Below are 13337 nucleotides of genomic sequence, written 5' to 3'. Positions count from 1 at the left end.
CATATGGGAGTCAGTGTGAAAGGACATTATGACGGCATCCTCGCCAATAACTGGCGCAGCCCCGCGACAGAAAGAGTTGAATCGACTCCATGGCCTCTGAATGAAACGTTCCTGTACACTGGCATTGAATTCGTAGCTCAGGTCTGACCCAGAGGCACAATGTCTAGGCTGGACAGCTGAGCATGTGTTTTGTGCTGTCAGCCTATCAAGAGATGGAGGAGGAGCTGTTTGCTGGCGCGGTGGGGCGTGACGAGCGACAGCCTGTCTCGGCGGCACGCCCAGAGCAGGCCCCGCCGCAGCTCGCCTGGCCACACTGTCCGCGCCACCGGTCCGCCCGCTGCCGGCCTTCGGCGCTCGCTGCGCAGCTGGAGCCGCCGCCGCCGCCGTCCATAGAGCCGGCGGCGGCCCGCTCACCCCAGACCGAGCGGAAACGCAGCCGGTTCGACAGCGCCGGCCGCAGCGTGCCGGCGGCGTCGCGCGCGCTCAGTGCGGAGGCGCCCGGCTCCGTCCCCTCGCCTCCGCAGCCTCCATCGCCGCCACCGACGTCAACACCCCCACCACCGCCACCACCACCGCCGCCTCCACCGCCGCCGCCGCCGCCGCCGCCGCCACCGCCACCGCCGCCACCGCCACCGCCGCCGCAGCAGCAGCTGCCTGCTGTCAAGCGGGAGACCGCCAGTGGGGCCGGAGCAGCGCCGCCTTCGGAGCCACAGCCGGGTCAGTGGCTACCGCTGCGCCGTTGGTAGCTCTCATCAGCGTGGTGGCAGCTCGCTACAGGGTGGTGCTGTATTTTGCGGGTCTCTAGACGGTGAAGCACTAGTTAGCAGCTCTCAGTGGCCTTCATCAGCTTCTCTCCGTGCATTTCGTGGGAGCATGAAAATATTATGAATGGGTGACATTGTCGGGATGTTGGGCGCGTATGACGTGTTGTGTGTTGTGTGTGACGGGCTGGCGCGCCCTGCGCAGGTCCATCGGGTCACCGCAGCGGAGGCCTGCGGCCGGACGAGGCGCCCCGAGCGCCCGACCTCCAGCTGGACTGGTGCTCCGACAGCGACTCAGACGGCGACTGCTACATCGAGTGTGTCAAGGAGACGGCACCGGTGAGAACGGCGGTCGGTCGGCGCCTGAGCGGCCGCCCGCCCCGACTTAAGATTAATTGGCTGGCGCAGCGACGAACGCCGGGACAGCAGCTATAGGTTGCAGGGCGCCCGAAAAGGCTGCCGCTGGACACTAGCCTGCCACTGTTCGGTGTGGTTGGCCGAACTGAACCTGCCAGCGTGATGCGAATGTGTTCTGTGACCGTGCCGTCCGCAACAACCGTGAGGTGTCTGGAGTGTCTTATCAACTCTAAGATTTTGTTGCACGTGAGAGGCGCATTCGTTGCCACCCACCCTATCCGAAGTCGTTGGTAGATCCATGTGTACCACTCGAGCTGTGCACGGCTGCGGTGAGTGGACCGTGTGTGACGCGGCCTGCTGTCTCTGCAGCCGACACCGGAAGTCGTGGTGGTGGACCTGACCTCGGATTCAGAGCCGATGGACACCAGCAGACCGCCGCCGCCGCCGCCGCCGCCGTCGGCGGCGGCAGTGCAGGCAGCGCCGGCCGTCGCTGCCGCCGCTGCCGCTCCCGGTCGGCCCCGGCCTCGACCTCACCAGCCGCGGCCCGCCTGCAAGCGCGCGGCCGCGCCTGCCGTCGCTCCGACGCCGCCGGCGGCCGCTGCCGACCCACCGGGTGCTGCGGCACAGTGAGTCCCCGGCCGCCGCGAGCGCTCTCCGTCACCAGGCAGTGCCGGTCACGCTCGTCCAGGTCGGGGCCGCGGATCGGTGGTAGGCTTCCGATGCACTGGCCATGCAGATGTGACTTTGAACCCCGCAAATCTGGCGCCGCTGCCCATCAGTATGTGCTGTCCCCATCTGTAGAGGAGCCTGTCTGTCATGTTATTGGAATGATTTGGCTATCGTTTTGCGTGGTAGCCAAGTTATGCTGCGCACTGGTCGCTTACGGCACGGTTAGAAGGTCCTTGGTACCAACTGTGATCTATTGTCATTTACTTTGATGCGATCAAACTGTTATCGCCCTTCTCGCGACCAACTGGAGTTTAAAAGTGCTCCACTCTGGTACCTCAAGCTATAATGTGAACATGAAAACACATAAAAAACTGCAATTGAAACCCTGATGGATCCCACCCCATCGTTGAGTTAAGAATTGCCAGCTGACCGATAATTTTACAAATTCGCAAAATGCCGTGAGGACCAAGAGCATCTTTGAATATTGTCTGGAAATATATGCTCTCCCAACAATATACTGTGCACTTCTATAGTAAGGGTTGTTCTTTGAAATTATCGCATGAATTCACCTGACAGTAAAACAACGAAAGTCGACTTTTTTAGATTACGCGTGTCGACCGCCATTGCACTGAGAGCGTTCCTAGAATGAAACGATGACGTTTTGTACCGGACGTGGATACATCGTGGGGGGGGGGGGGGGGAACTTTTGTGAAATGCATGTTTGCTGCACCAGTTGGTGGAAGTATGTTGCCAACAGTCGTATGGGCCGCCCTTCCACCACTGTACCTTGCGGCGTGCGTCTGATAGAGCCGGCCGTTCTTCTACCGCTGTACTTTGCGGTGCGTGTCAGATGTGGTGGCAGCCGACCGTCCGATTGAGTTCATGCTGTGCTTGGCAGGGCGGAGCCGCCGCCGCCGCCGCCGGCGGCGTGCAGTCGGCCAGAGTCCTGCCAGTCAATCTGTAACTTCGGAGGACACCACTGCCAGCATATGTACCAGGGTCAGCATCAGGCAGTCGGTAAGTCGCAGCGCCACCGCCAGCACGCGTACCTGGGCCAGTCCTGGTCGGTCGGTCGGTCGGTCGGTCGGTCGGTCGGTCGGCGCGTCATGCATGCATATACACGCGCATGGCGGTACCGTCTTGACTTCCTCCCAACATTGGCGTATTTCCGTGTTCTGTTCGTGCCGATTTAGCAAGGCGTCTACGTCAGAACTTGGCTTCGGTAACGCCTGCACCTCGTAGGCAGGTTGGGAAGCGTCTTTGACGTCTCCATTAGACTACGCTCGTACAGGATGGGAAACCAAACTAGGGTGCATCAGTGTGTTTTATTGTGTTTCCCTGTATTTTGAACCTGACGCGTCGTGGTTTACATTCATAAACAGGATAAGCGGGGCGAATGGAGCAGTGCCATCAAGACGTCAAATGCCATGGTTGCGGCGTAGATGGGACCGTACATGGCCGACCTGAAGTGTCTGTGCCGCCCGCAGGAGGCCGGCCCCTCGGCCAGAGGCTCCTGATGCCTCCGTACGTGTACCCGGAGCTGAGCGGCGGCGGTGGCGCCGGCGGCGGCTACCCGCTGTACGGACCTGCTGGCTACGCGGCGGCCGACACGGCGTCGTACGTTGCGGCGCACGAGCCTCCGCCGCCGCCGCCGCCGGCGCCACCCCACCCGCGCCACTTCCGGCTGTGGCAGCAGCAGCTGCGCATGCAGGAGGCCCGCCGGGCCCAGATGGATCTGCACACTAGGTGAGCAAGACCCAGATGGACCAGCACACCTGATGAGTGAGACCCGATGGGCCTGCACACCAGGTGAGCGAGACCCAGATGAACCTGCATACCATGTGAGCGAGGCCCAGATGGACCTGTGCACCATGTGAGCGAGGCCCAAGTGGACCTGTGCACCAGGTGAGCGAGGCCCAGGTGGACCTGTGCACCAGGTGAGCGAGGCCCAGATGGGCCTGCACACCATGTGAGCGAGGCCCAGATGGACCTGTGCACCATGTGAGCGAGGCCCAGATGGGCCTGCACACCACGTGAGCGAGGCCCAGACGGACCTGTGCACCAGGTGAGCGAGACTCAGGTGGATCTGCACATCAGGTGAGCGAGGTCCAGACGGACCTGCGTACCGGGTGAGCGAGACTCAGGTGGATCTGCACACCAGGTGAGTGAGACTCGGATGGACCTGCGCACCAGGTGAGCGAGACACATAAAGCAGGCATGCTCTCATATGCTCATTGTTACACAGATGGGCGGCACTTGGGTTCATCCACACGGTAGTCAGCTGTACCGCTAGTCGTATATCTGTTGTACCCTTGGCCGTATGCTCGTATCGTACCTCTATGTATGGGCCTCTAGCCGCGCGTGTATCGCGTGCTTGTGACTGCTTGCGTGCGCTCCACCTGGCGCCGTCCGGCCGTGTTGGAGCTCGGACAGTGTGTCGGAACGAACCTCTGCTTGCAGCTCCGTTCGTGTCGTGCAGAGGTCTCACCCGCGCTGCGGACCTTAGCGTATGGAGATTATCGATGGACATGGTGATGAATGCGACAGTATAATTGCTAAAAGATGTCAGTCTCCGAAGAATGGCCTGGTCGCGTGAAATCCCGCCAACGCACAACAATAGGATGTCGTAAAAAGGGTTTTGTGGGCGACGTATCTGCGTTGCAGGCCCGGTGTTGGCAGGCCATTCCTCCGTACCACTTGTCGCTGGACAGGGCTCTGATGTCCACAGAGACATGCAGGATCGAGCCGTTGTGAGCGGCCAGGGCTAACGCCGCTTGGCGCAGAGCAGCTGCTGTGATCTCTCGCGGCTCGCAGTAAAGAAGGCGAGACACACTCATTTCCCTCCCGTATCGAAATTAGGCACTGGAAGTAGGTCAGGAGTCTAGCTTCGAAACCGAATCAGAACCCAACATAGCGACACGAAGCTAAAGCCGGTGTCTGCGAAGTTTGAAACTGCGAAGCCGAAGCCACAGGTTTCTCATTCTAAAACATAAAGCCGAATCTGAAGCCGGTTTTTTAGAACTTTGCCAAGACGTAGTCGAGGCTGAAACCAGCCTCTTTCAGCTTAGGAAACGCGAAGCCAAATCGGAAACCATCAGCAGAAAGTCCGAGACCGATGTCGAAGACGAGTCTAGGGCGCAACGTGCGCGTGTCGAATACAACACGTGTCGAACGTCTCAATAGGCACGTGCCACGTCTCTGACGACTCCCTGTGTTTTCGTTGTCAACGCCTGCGTTGCTGATCTGGTGCTTGTTATTGCATGTTACCGTACGTCTGTGCGCTGTTTTTAACGGTCTAATGTCTGATACGTTTTGTTGTCCGTACCCCTGATCTGGTGTCTGTGTTGTACCTCCTGCCGGATGTAGGTACCGTACTTTTGGCCTGGTGTCTGTGCTGCACTTCTGGCCTGGTCTCTGTGCTCTACGTCTGGCCGGATGTCTGCGCCGTACCTCTGGCCGGATGTCTGTGCCGTACCTCTGGTCTGATTTTTGCGCCGTACCTCTGGCCGGATATCTGCGCCGTACCTCTGGCCGGATGTCTGTACCGTACCCCTGATCGGATGTCTGTGCCGTACCCCTGGCCTGGTGTCCGTGCTGTACTTGTGGCTGGTTGTCTGCCTTGTACCTCGGACTGGATGTCTGTGCGGTAGCTCTGGCCGGGTGTCTGCGCTGTCACATGCATGTGCTGTGTCCGAGGGTGTGTCTATGGCGCGCCTCTGATGACATGCGTCTGTCCTGGCAGGATGCGAGGCCACGCGAGCGGCTGCGGCGAGCGCAGCGCCGAGTCCAGAGCCGGCTACAGCTGGGGCCGAGCGGCGCCCGTCGGCGCGGTTGCCGGCCAGCCGCGGTCCGCACACGGCTACCGGGGGCCACACGCGCCGCTGGCTACCTTCTGTCCGGCGCAGCGAGCGGCCAACTCGGACTGGCGGCCGCCGGCGGCGGCGGCGGCCGCCCAGCAGCGCCAGCGCCGCTTTGTGCCGGCGGAGCCGGACCAGGAGACGGCTCGGACGCTGTCTGGAGCTGCCGCCGCCGCCGCCGCCGCCGCCCAGCCGACGCCGGACGACGAGGCGGCTGACTGTGGCGCCGGCGGGGCGTCGCACGCAGGCGGCACGGGGGCCGGTATCCGAACACCGACAGCACTGGTGTCTTATCTCTCCTACCATACGTGAGTGGCCCGGGCTGGTGCCTTGCAGCCCCCAACCACGCGTGGGTGGGTTGTACTGGTGGCATTGGCCACACCACACGGGATTGGTTTGGTTTGCCACCTCCCACACCACATGGGTGGTGAGGTGTGGTGTGTCCTACCACACCACACGTGAGTGGTGAGGAGCACTGTGTCTTCCCATGCCGCACATGGGTAGTGAGGAATGGTGTGTCCTCCCATGTCACATGCAGGTAGTGAGGAGTGGTGCGGCCCCCACACCACGTGAGGGTGAGAAGTGGTATGTCCTCCCACACCGCACGTGAATGGATTCGTACCATTGTGTCTCTCACTATCAGACGTGTACTGGGGGCTAGAATCGGAACTGACTTCTTATTCTTGAAATAGTCGTCTGTTTGGAATCGATTCCGTTGGAATTTTTCGCGAGTTGAATTTGCAGTTGAATGAATCAGCTCGGTAGTGAGTCATCTGAAGTAAAGAACTACGCAGCGGGATATATGCCTTGTCTCATCCCTCACGGGCTGCGCGTGAGCTGTTTGGATTAGTGTCTCGCTTCATGTACCGCACGGAAGCGGTTTACACTACTCTGTCCTGCCACACCAAGCGTGAGTGTATGCACGCGTTATGCACGCGTTTGGTCTTGAATTTGGTTTGTATTATTACTATCTGTGATATCCAATTTACATGCTGCGTTGTTGTGACCGTGCGGGTCCCTATGACGCAATTCGTAAAGCGTTCCAAGGCACCGAACAGATGTAAGCTGTCTGACAAAAGGTCATGTTTTAAACGCGTATTATGGGTTCCTGTGCTTAATATCATCGCATCAAATCGTTAGGAAAGGTGTCTGCTGTAATGCTTAACAGCAGTGACTCCCTTCCTGGCTCTTGTTTGCAGCAGTCCTACGCTGTTGTTCCGGTTGCAGCGTTTGGGGGACTGGTGGTAATACTGTCATGTGGCTGCCGGCCTGGTCTGCTGACAATGTCTGTTGTTGCAGGCCCGAGCTGCCGGTGCCCCACTACCATTACCTGCCGCACGCGCACATGCAGCCGGTGGGCTTCCACGGTCTGCACATCTCCATATCACCGATGCCACCGCATCCGGTCAGTGGTTGAGTGTGGGACGATAAACAAGTTTCCTGTCGAGGATTAGATTTCTGTTAATGGAACCTATGTAGTGTTTTCCCTAACTGGTTTGCTCATGTGATGAGCCATTTTATTTGGTCTGATGAACTTACCTATGTGGACGTGGTGGACTCCTCTTTGGTAATGATGCCGTCTGCGCGGGTATGATGAACCCCCTGTGCTGGTCTGATGATCTTTCTGTGCCAGTCTGATGAGCTCTCCGTGCTGGTCTGGTGAAACCTCTGTGCCAACCTGGTGAACTCTCTGTGCCAGTCTTGTGAACCCTCTGTGCTAGGCTGATGAACCCTCTGTGTCACTCTGACGAACCTTCTGTGCTGGTATGATGAAACTTTTGTGCTGGTCTAGTGAACCCTCTGTGCTGGTCTGATGAAACCTCTGTGCCAGTCTAATGAACCACTGTGTGGGTCTCATGAACCCCTGTGCTGCTCTGATGAACCATTTTACTGGTCTGATAAACCCCGGCGTTGGTCCGATGAACCCATGTACTGGTCCGATGAGTTTTACGCCATCCTGGTGGACCCCTCTGTGTCGGTTTCATGGACCCCTCTGCAGCGGTGTGATGAACTCCACAACATTGGTGTGGTGGACTCCTCTGTCGTGGTCTGATTGAACTCCTTGTTGCACCGGTGCACTGGATCCTTCTGTGCTGGTGTGACGGCTCCCCGGCTCCGCTGCGACGGACGGTGTGAGTGTGAGTGCCGGTGTGAGTGCTCGACGGATCAGTCTGTCCATGGATGCCCAGGTGGCTCTATTAGCACTGACACGTTCGTTAGCTTCTTCCTTTGCCTCGATGTGAGCTCAGCACCATCGCTTAGCCTGACGGTTTAGCAGTGTCGATACCAGCATTAGTTTGGTCAATGCATGGCTCCAAGTCATATCGTCTATGCTTTCCAAACATAAATTGTCATCCCTGCCATAATGCTATGTTGGACAGGTTTCGTTTCAAAGTGTTGTTCACCATCTCCGGAGAGGCCATGCTTGTTAAATTGTAAAATCGTCCACCCTAAGCATCAGTGGTCGGTTGCGGGAAAATGTCCATCGGACAAAGGTTTGTCAGGCAGAAGTTCATCGGACAGTGTTTCGTATGGGCAAGGGCTAGTCGGACAAAACTTGTTTGTGGTAAAATTTCGTCTCTTGGAGGTTCGTCTGTATAGCGTTCGTCCAGGAAGAGTTTGTTTTGGGAAGAGTTTGTGTGGCAGCAGCTCGTCTGGGATAAAAGTTCGTCTAGCGCAACAGTTTGTATCGCACGTGGTGTTCTCGGGCTCAGACGAGGCCTCGGATTTCAGCTTGTAGCACTTTGAATTGATTACTACTTGGGATCTGTTCCGATTTCAATTCCACGTACCCAGTGCAAGATGTGATCGTTTTTTATCCTGACGTCAGGCACATTTTCTGAAATCGACCGCGCCAATGATTGCAGTGAAGTAGAATCCATCCCGGAGTCGCAGTAAGGCATGTTTGTCATTTATCATTAACCGTATCGTCAATGTAATGCTAAAGTTTCCTTTTTTCAAGGCTGGTAACGTGGAACGGATTATTCATATTCTTGTTCCTCAACCTCGTTAATGAGGTACATGCAGCACAGGCTTGGAGAAAACGATGACAATGTGCGTACTGTAAGCTCGATTAAATGGTGGTATCTAGGCTGGCCAAAATGAGTTCCGAGTCCAGCATGGTTCCAAAATCGCAGAACTCCGCGCGGCGTTCAGGTGCGTTACCGCCTTGCATATGCCACCTCGAGACGGAAGACTTTTGCGAAAAGTGGAAAAGTTTTGTCACGTGTTCCAGCGTTCAGCTGTAGACATCAGTATGTAACCAGCTATCCAGGTCCATGCCGTGTGACTACACGTGAATGTTCGCACTGCATTGCTGCAAAAAGCTGTAATGTAATGTAATGTAATGCTACGGAAATTATGTTCGGGTAGGAATCGTTCGGCAGTTTTCTTTCATGGGGCTGTAGAACGAGTCATAGGCAATGCGTTTTTACGGCTCGAAAACGAGGCCAGCGACCTCGGAGTTCTCGGGGCGCGTTTGTTTGAATGTGTGCACTCAAACATGGTTCGACTTCTGGCATCCGGGCCAGTGCGCTGCAGAGAAAGGTGTGATTAAGAGCTTGTAAAGCACGTCACGGCTTTCGGGCCTGGTAGAAGCGTACATTCTGCTGTGCTGTGACCGAATGGTAACTGCCGACCAAGCCAGCGGCGGCTGTGTCCCTACACCTCCGTCATGCTGCTGCGACGGACCCCTGTTTGGTACGCGTGCGGGAGGGTGTGTGTGGATGTGTGCGGTGAACCCGTCCACGCCATGGCTTACTCTTTTGTGATGAGTCTGGACTCCCGGGTGTGTGATATCTGTACCGTGTCTCACCGTACTGTACTGATGTGCTGTGTGCTGTACTGTGCCATACCGTGCTGCCTGTCTGACTAATCTGTACTGGGCCTGTTGAATCAGTCGGTTGTATGTACAAAACAGACCCGTCTGCGTTGTGTCGGACGGACCCACCTGTGCCGTGTCGGACGAACCCGTCTGCGTTGTGTCGGACGAATCCGTCTGCGCCGTGTCGGACGGATCCGTCCGTGCAGTGTTGAAGGGATCAGCCTGCGCTCTGTCTGACCCGGCTGTTTTTCGTCTGGAAGGCCTGCCTGTGCGAGTGTGAATGCCCGCGGTTGGGACGCGCTGGCGTGTGCTGACCTGGCTGGTGTTTATGTCCGCGCGGCAGGGCGTGCCCGTCGGGCCGCTGCTGATGCCGCCGCCGACGCCCGGGCCGCCGCTGTCGCCGGTGCACCTGGTGGACGAGCACTACCTGTACCTGATGTCGCAGCTGGAGTCGGCCCGGCACGGCGGCTCGCCGCGGGGCGCCACGCACACACAGATCGAGCGCAACACACTGCCGCATCGCTACCGGGTGAGCGGGCCGGACGCCGGCTCTGCTGGCGACCAGGAGAGGGCGCCACGCACACACAGATCGAGTGCAACACACTGCCGCATCGCTACCGCGTGAGCGGGCCGGGCGCCGGCTCTGCTGGCGACCTGGAGAGGGTGCCACTTACACACAGATCGAGCGCAACACACTGCCGCACCGGTACCGGGTGAGCGGGCCGGGCGCCGGCTCTGCTGGCGACCTGGAGAGGGTGCCACTTACACACAGATCGAGCGCAACACACTGCCGCACCGTTACCGCGTGAGCGGGCCGGGCGCCGGCTCTGCTGGCGACCTGGAGAGGGTGCCACTTACACACAGAGCGAGCGCAACACACTGCCGCACCGTTACCGCGTGAGCGGGCCGGGCGCCGGCTTTGCTGGCGACCTGGAGAGGGTGCCACACACACAGAGATCGAGCGCAACACACTGTCTCACCGGTACCGGGTGAGCGGGCCGGGCGCCGGCTCTGCTGGCGACCTGGAGAGGGCGCCACACACACACAGATCGAGTGCAACACACTGCCGCATCGCTACCGCGTGAGCGGGTCGGGCGCCGGCTCTGCTGGCGACCTGGAGAGGGCGCCACACACACACAGATCGAGTGCAACACACTGCCGCACCGCGACCGGGTGAGCGGGTCGGGCGCCGGCTCTGCCGGCGACCTGGAGAAGGCCACCTCACTTGGTTACGAGACCAGTGGAGGACGCCCCGTAAGGGCATTCACCAATGCCACCCGGTAAAGCTACTGGTACAGCTCTCAAGTTTGACTGGGCGTGACATGTGCCGTACGTGTGTTATGCAATGTTTTGTTTGGGAAAAGGTGAAAAACATCACATAGTTTAGGGAAGAAGTTCGCGAAGTCAGTTAGCTGTGCGTAGGAGGCGATGCAGGATATGAAAGTATTCGTAAAGATTGCAAGTACTTTGCAGCTGGGGAACTCGTGTGCGTGGTGTCTGTCCCCGTACTCCGGCTGAGAAGGACAACATATGTTGTCACTTTGTGGATGGGTTGAGCCGTTCGTTTGACAAACACGGCATGGCAAACATGATCTAAGTGAACAATTATACGCGGCATTGACATTGATTTGCTGTTGTCAGGTTGCTGGCTGTCCTTTTTAGTGCGTTTTAGCTGTTACAGTGGTTCACTGTGAGGTTAATACGATAGGTCAGCACGCGACCCTGTGGTGGCGCACGGACTGGTTGTTTTCGTGTGAGTGCGTCTGAGTTGGAGTTTGTTGAAAGTGAGGTGTTTATTGCCGACACTGACGACTGAGATTCGACTGACAAGACTGTCGGCATCTACGCGTGCCACCTGTTGCCGTGCTGGGCGGCGAGCCGGTTGTTGGCATGTCGTGTGACCCCCGGTGCGTGATCGTGTATCATTGTGATGTCGCAGGCGCAGCGTGCGGGGGCAGAGTCGGTGGACCGGGAGAAATGCACCATCTGTCTGTCGGAGTTCGAGGACGGGGAATGCGTGAGGCAAGTCACTGAATCGGCTGTCTCACCTTTGACGCCCTTGTAGCATGCCATAATGTTGTCTTACACACACGTGGTCATTTCTGACAGTCATTTGTGGACGAGGGCCACGACAGCAAGTGATTTGGCCGCTAGGTCCGGACCACAGCCCGTTGCTGAAGCTGTGTGACATCTAGTATTCATTGCTTGCACTGGGTGTAGGTGCTCCGGCCGCTTAGGCTTCGTTGCTGGCGCTGGCTCGATACCAAAAACGTCGCGGTCATGTGACAAGTGTGGCAGCCGGTGACGCACCCCAGTGACGCCCCACCCACCCACCCCGCCCCGCTCTTCACAGACGGCTGCCGTGCATGCACCTGTACCACATCGACTGCGTGGACCAGTGGCTGGCGACCAGCCGCCGCTGTCCGATCTGCCGGGTCGACATCGAGGCGCATCTCACCAAAGACTACTCGACCATGTAGCGGCCGGCCGGGCGCCGGCCGCGGCTTCGGGCCACCGCCTCGGGCCACCGCTGGCCGCGTCCCGGACCCGCACCGCGCGCGCGCGCGGTGTCTCTTCGCACGCTCATCTCCCCTATCTGTGGTTTTGCCAATCTTGGGGTCATGCGTCTCTGAAATGGCTTGCTTCAGTAGTGTCCCTTGAACTGGAGGTTGTGGGAATGCGTTAATTGTGTTGGGACATGCTTTCAACATGTAACAAGGTTTCAGCGCATTTACGTGGTTGCACCTGTTACAACGGGTGCTGTTTCTTTTGACCGTGTTCGCTGGCACCATCCGCTCATTGTCACGTATCGCACACACCGGGCCTGGCTGGTCTGTGTATTTCTTTAGCTAACTACACAGATGATGACTCGGTGTCGTCACTGACGCCGCTCAAGTATCGTCGCTGGCGCCGCTCACGTGTCGTCGCTGGCGTCGCTCAGGTGTTGTCGCTGGCGCCGCTCAGGTGTCGTCGCTGGCGCCGCTCACGTGTCGTCGCTGGCGCCGCTCACGTGTCGTCGCTGGCGCCACTCAGGTGTCGTCGCTGGCGCCGCTCACGTGTCGTCGCTGGCGCCGCTCAGGTGTTGTCGCTGGCGCCGCTCAGGTGTTGTCGCTGGCGCCGCTCACGTGTCGTCGCTGGCGTCGCTCAGGTGTTGTCGCTGGCGCCGCTCAGGTGTCGTCGCTGGCGCCGCTCACGTGTCGTCGCTGGCGCCGCTCACGTGTCGTCGCTGGCGCCGCTCACACTGCCGAAATACTTCCGAACCCGCTTTCGTTGTTCATGTGCGATGCGTGTGGTGGTTATGGGACTGGGAGTGTTTGTGCTGTGTAGTGGGTATCTGTGTATGCGGTTTGTCACTCTATCTGGCGAGATCGGATATTTTTCACAGCTGTTCGGGCGGGGGGCGGGGCATCCAGTTCCTGCTGTGTCACCTTGTGGTAGTTAATTGGAAATGCGTCTAGACCCAAAGAAATTATTTTGATTCGCGTTGAGGTGTGAAGCAATGTGTGTTTGCTCAGCCACGTTACTCGAGCTATTCATAAGTCCTGTTTACCCATATAACAAGCATCGATGCTTGACATAACCCAGCAAGGGCTTGAACTCATGTTTTCTCATTAAGTTGCGGTTCCTATGGTGACAGTAATTGACCTTCATTATGCTTGGAAGTGGTGGTTAAATAATGTTGTGTAGGAAACATTAGTTATATCACCAAAACTGGAATTTTCAAGCTGTGTTTGCGACCATGAAGGAGCAAAGTTAGGCAAAATGTGGCATTTAAAAAGTAGACACGTGAATGGAGGCAATGCTCCAAATCTGTGCAGACACTGCCATGAGGACATGTCCGAATTATAGATCCTCTGAGCTCTGGCATCG

General features: G+C 57.9%; 1 protein-coding gene across 1 annotated transcript; it reads left to right on the top strand.

The window, feature by feature from the left end:
- The first annotated feature begins 5841 nt into the window (after nucleotides 1-5841).
- LOC119112764 (E3 ubiquitin-protein ligase RNF165) lies at nucleotides 5842-12569 on the top strand. Its single transcript, XM_037237045.1, has 5 exons — nucleotides 5842-5952; nucleotides 6944-7049; nucleotides 9811-9996; nucleotides 11407-11489; nucleotides 11821-12569. Exons 2-5 carry the CDS (start codon nucleotides 6990-6992, stop codon nucleotides 11945-11947), a joined length of 456 nt encoding a protein of 151 aa, XP_037092940.1. The 5' UTR covers nucleotides 5842-5952; nucleotides 6944-6989; the 3' UTR covers nucleotides 11948-12569.
- The last annotated feature ends 768 nt before the right edge of the window (nucleotides 12570-13337 follow it).

This window comes from Pollicipes pollicipes, unplaced genomic scaffold (genome assembly GCF_011947565.3).
Source record: "Pollicipes pollicipes isolate AB1234 unplaced genomic scaffold, Ppol_2.1 Scaffold_7261;HRSCAF=8764_pilon_pilon_pilon, whole genome shotgun sequence".
In the NCBI taxonomy this organism is placed as follows: Eukaryota; Metazoa; Arthropoda; class Thecostraca; order Pollicipedomorpha; family Pollicipedidae; genus Pollicipes; species Pollicipes pollicipes.
The sequence above is the reverse complement of the archived record's forward strand: the minus strand, read 5'-3'. Positions and strand labels throughout refer to the sequence as shown.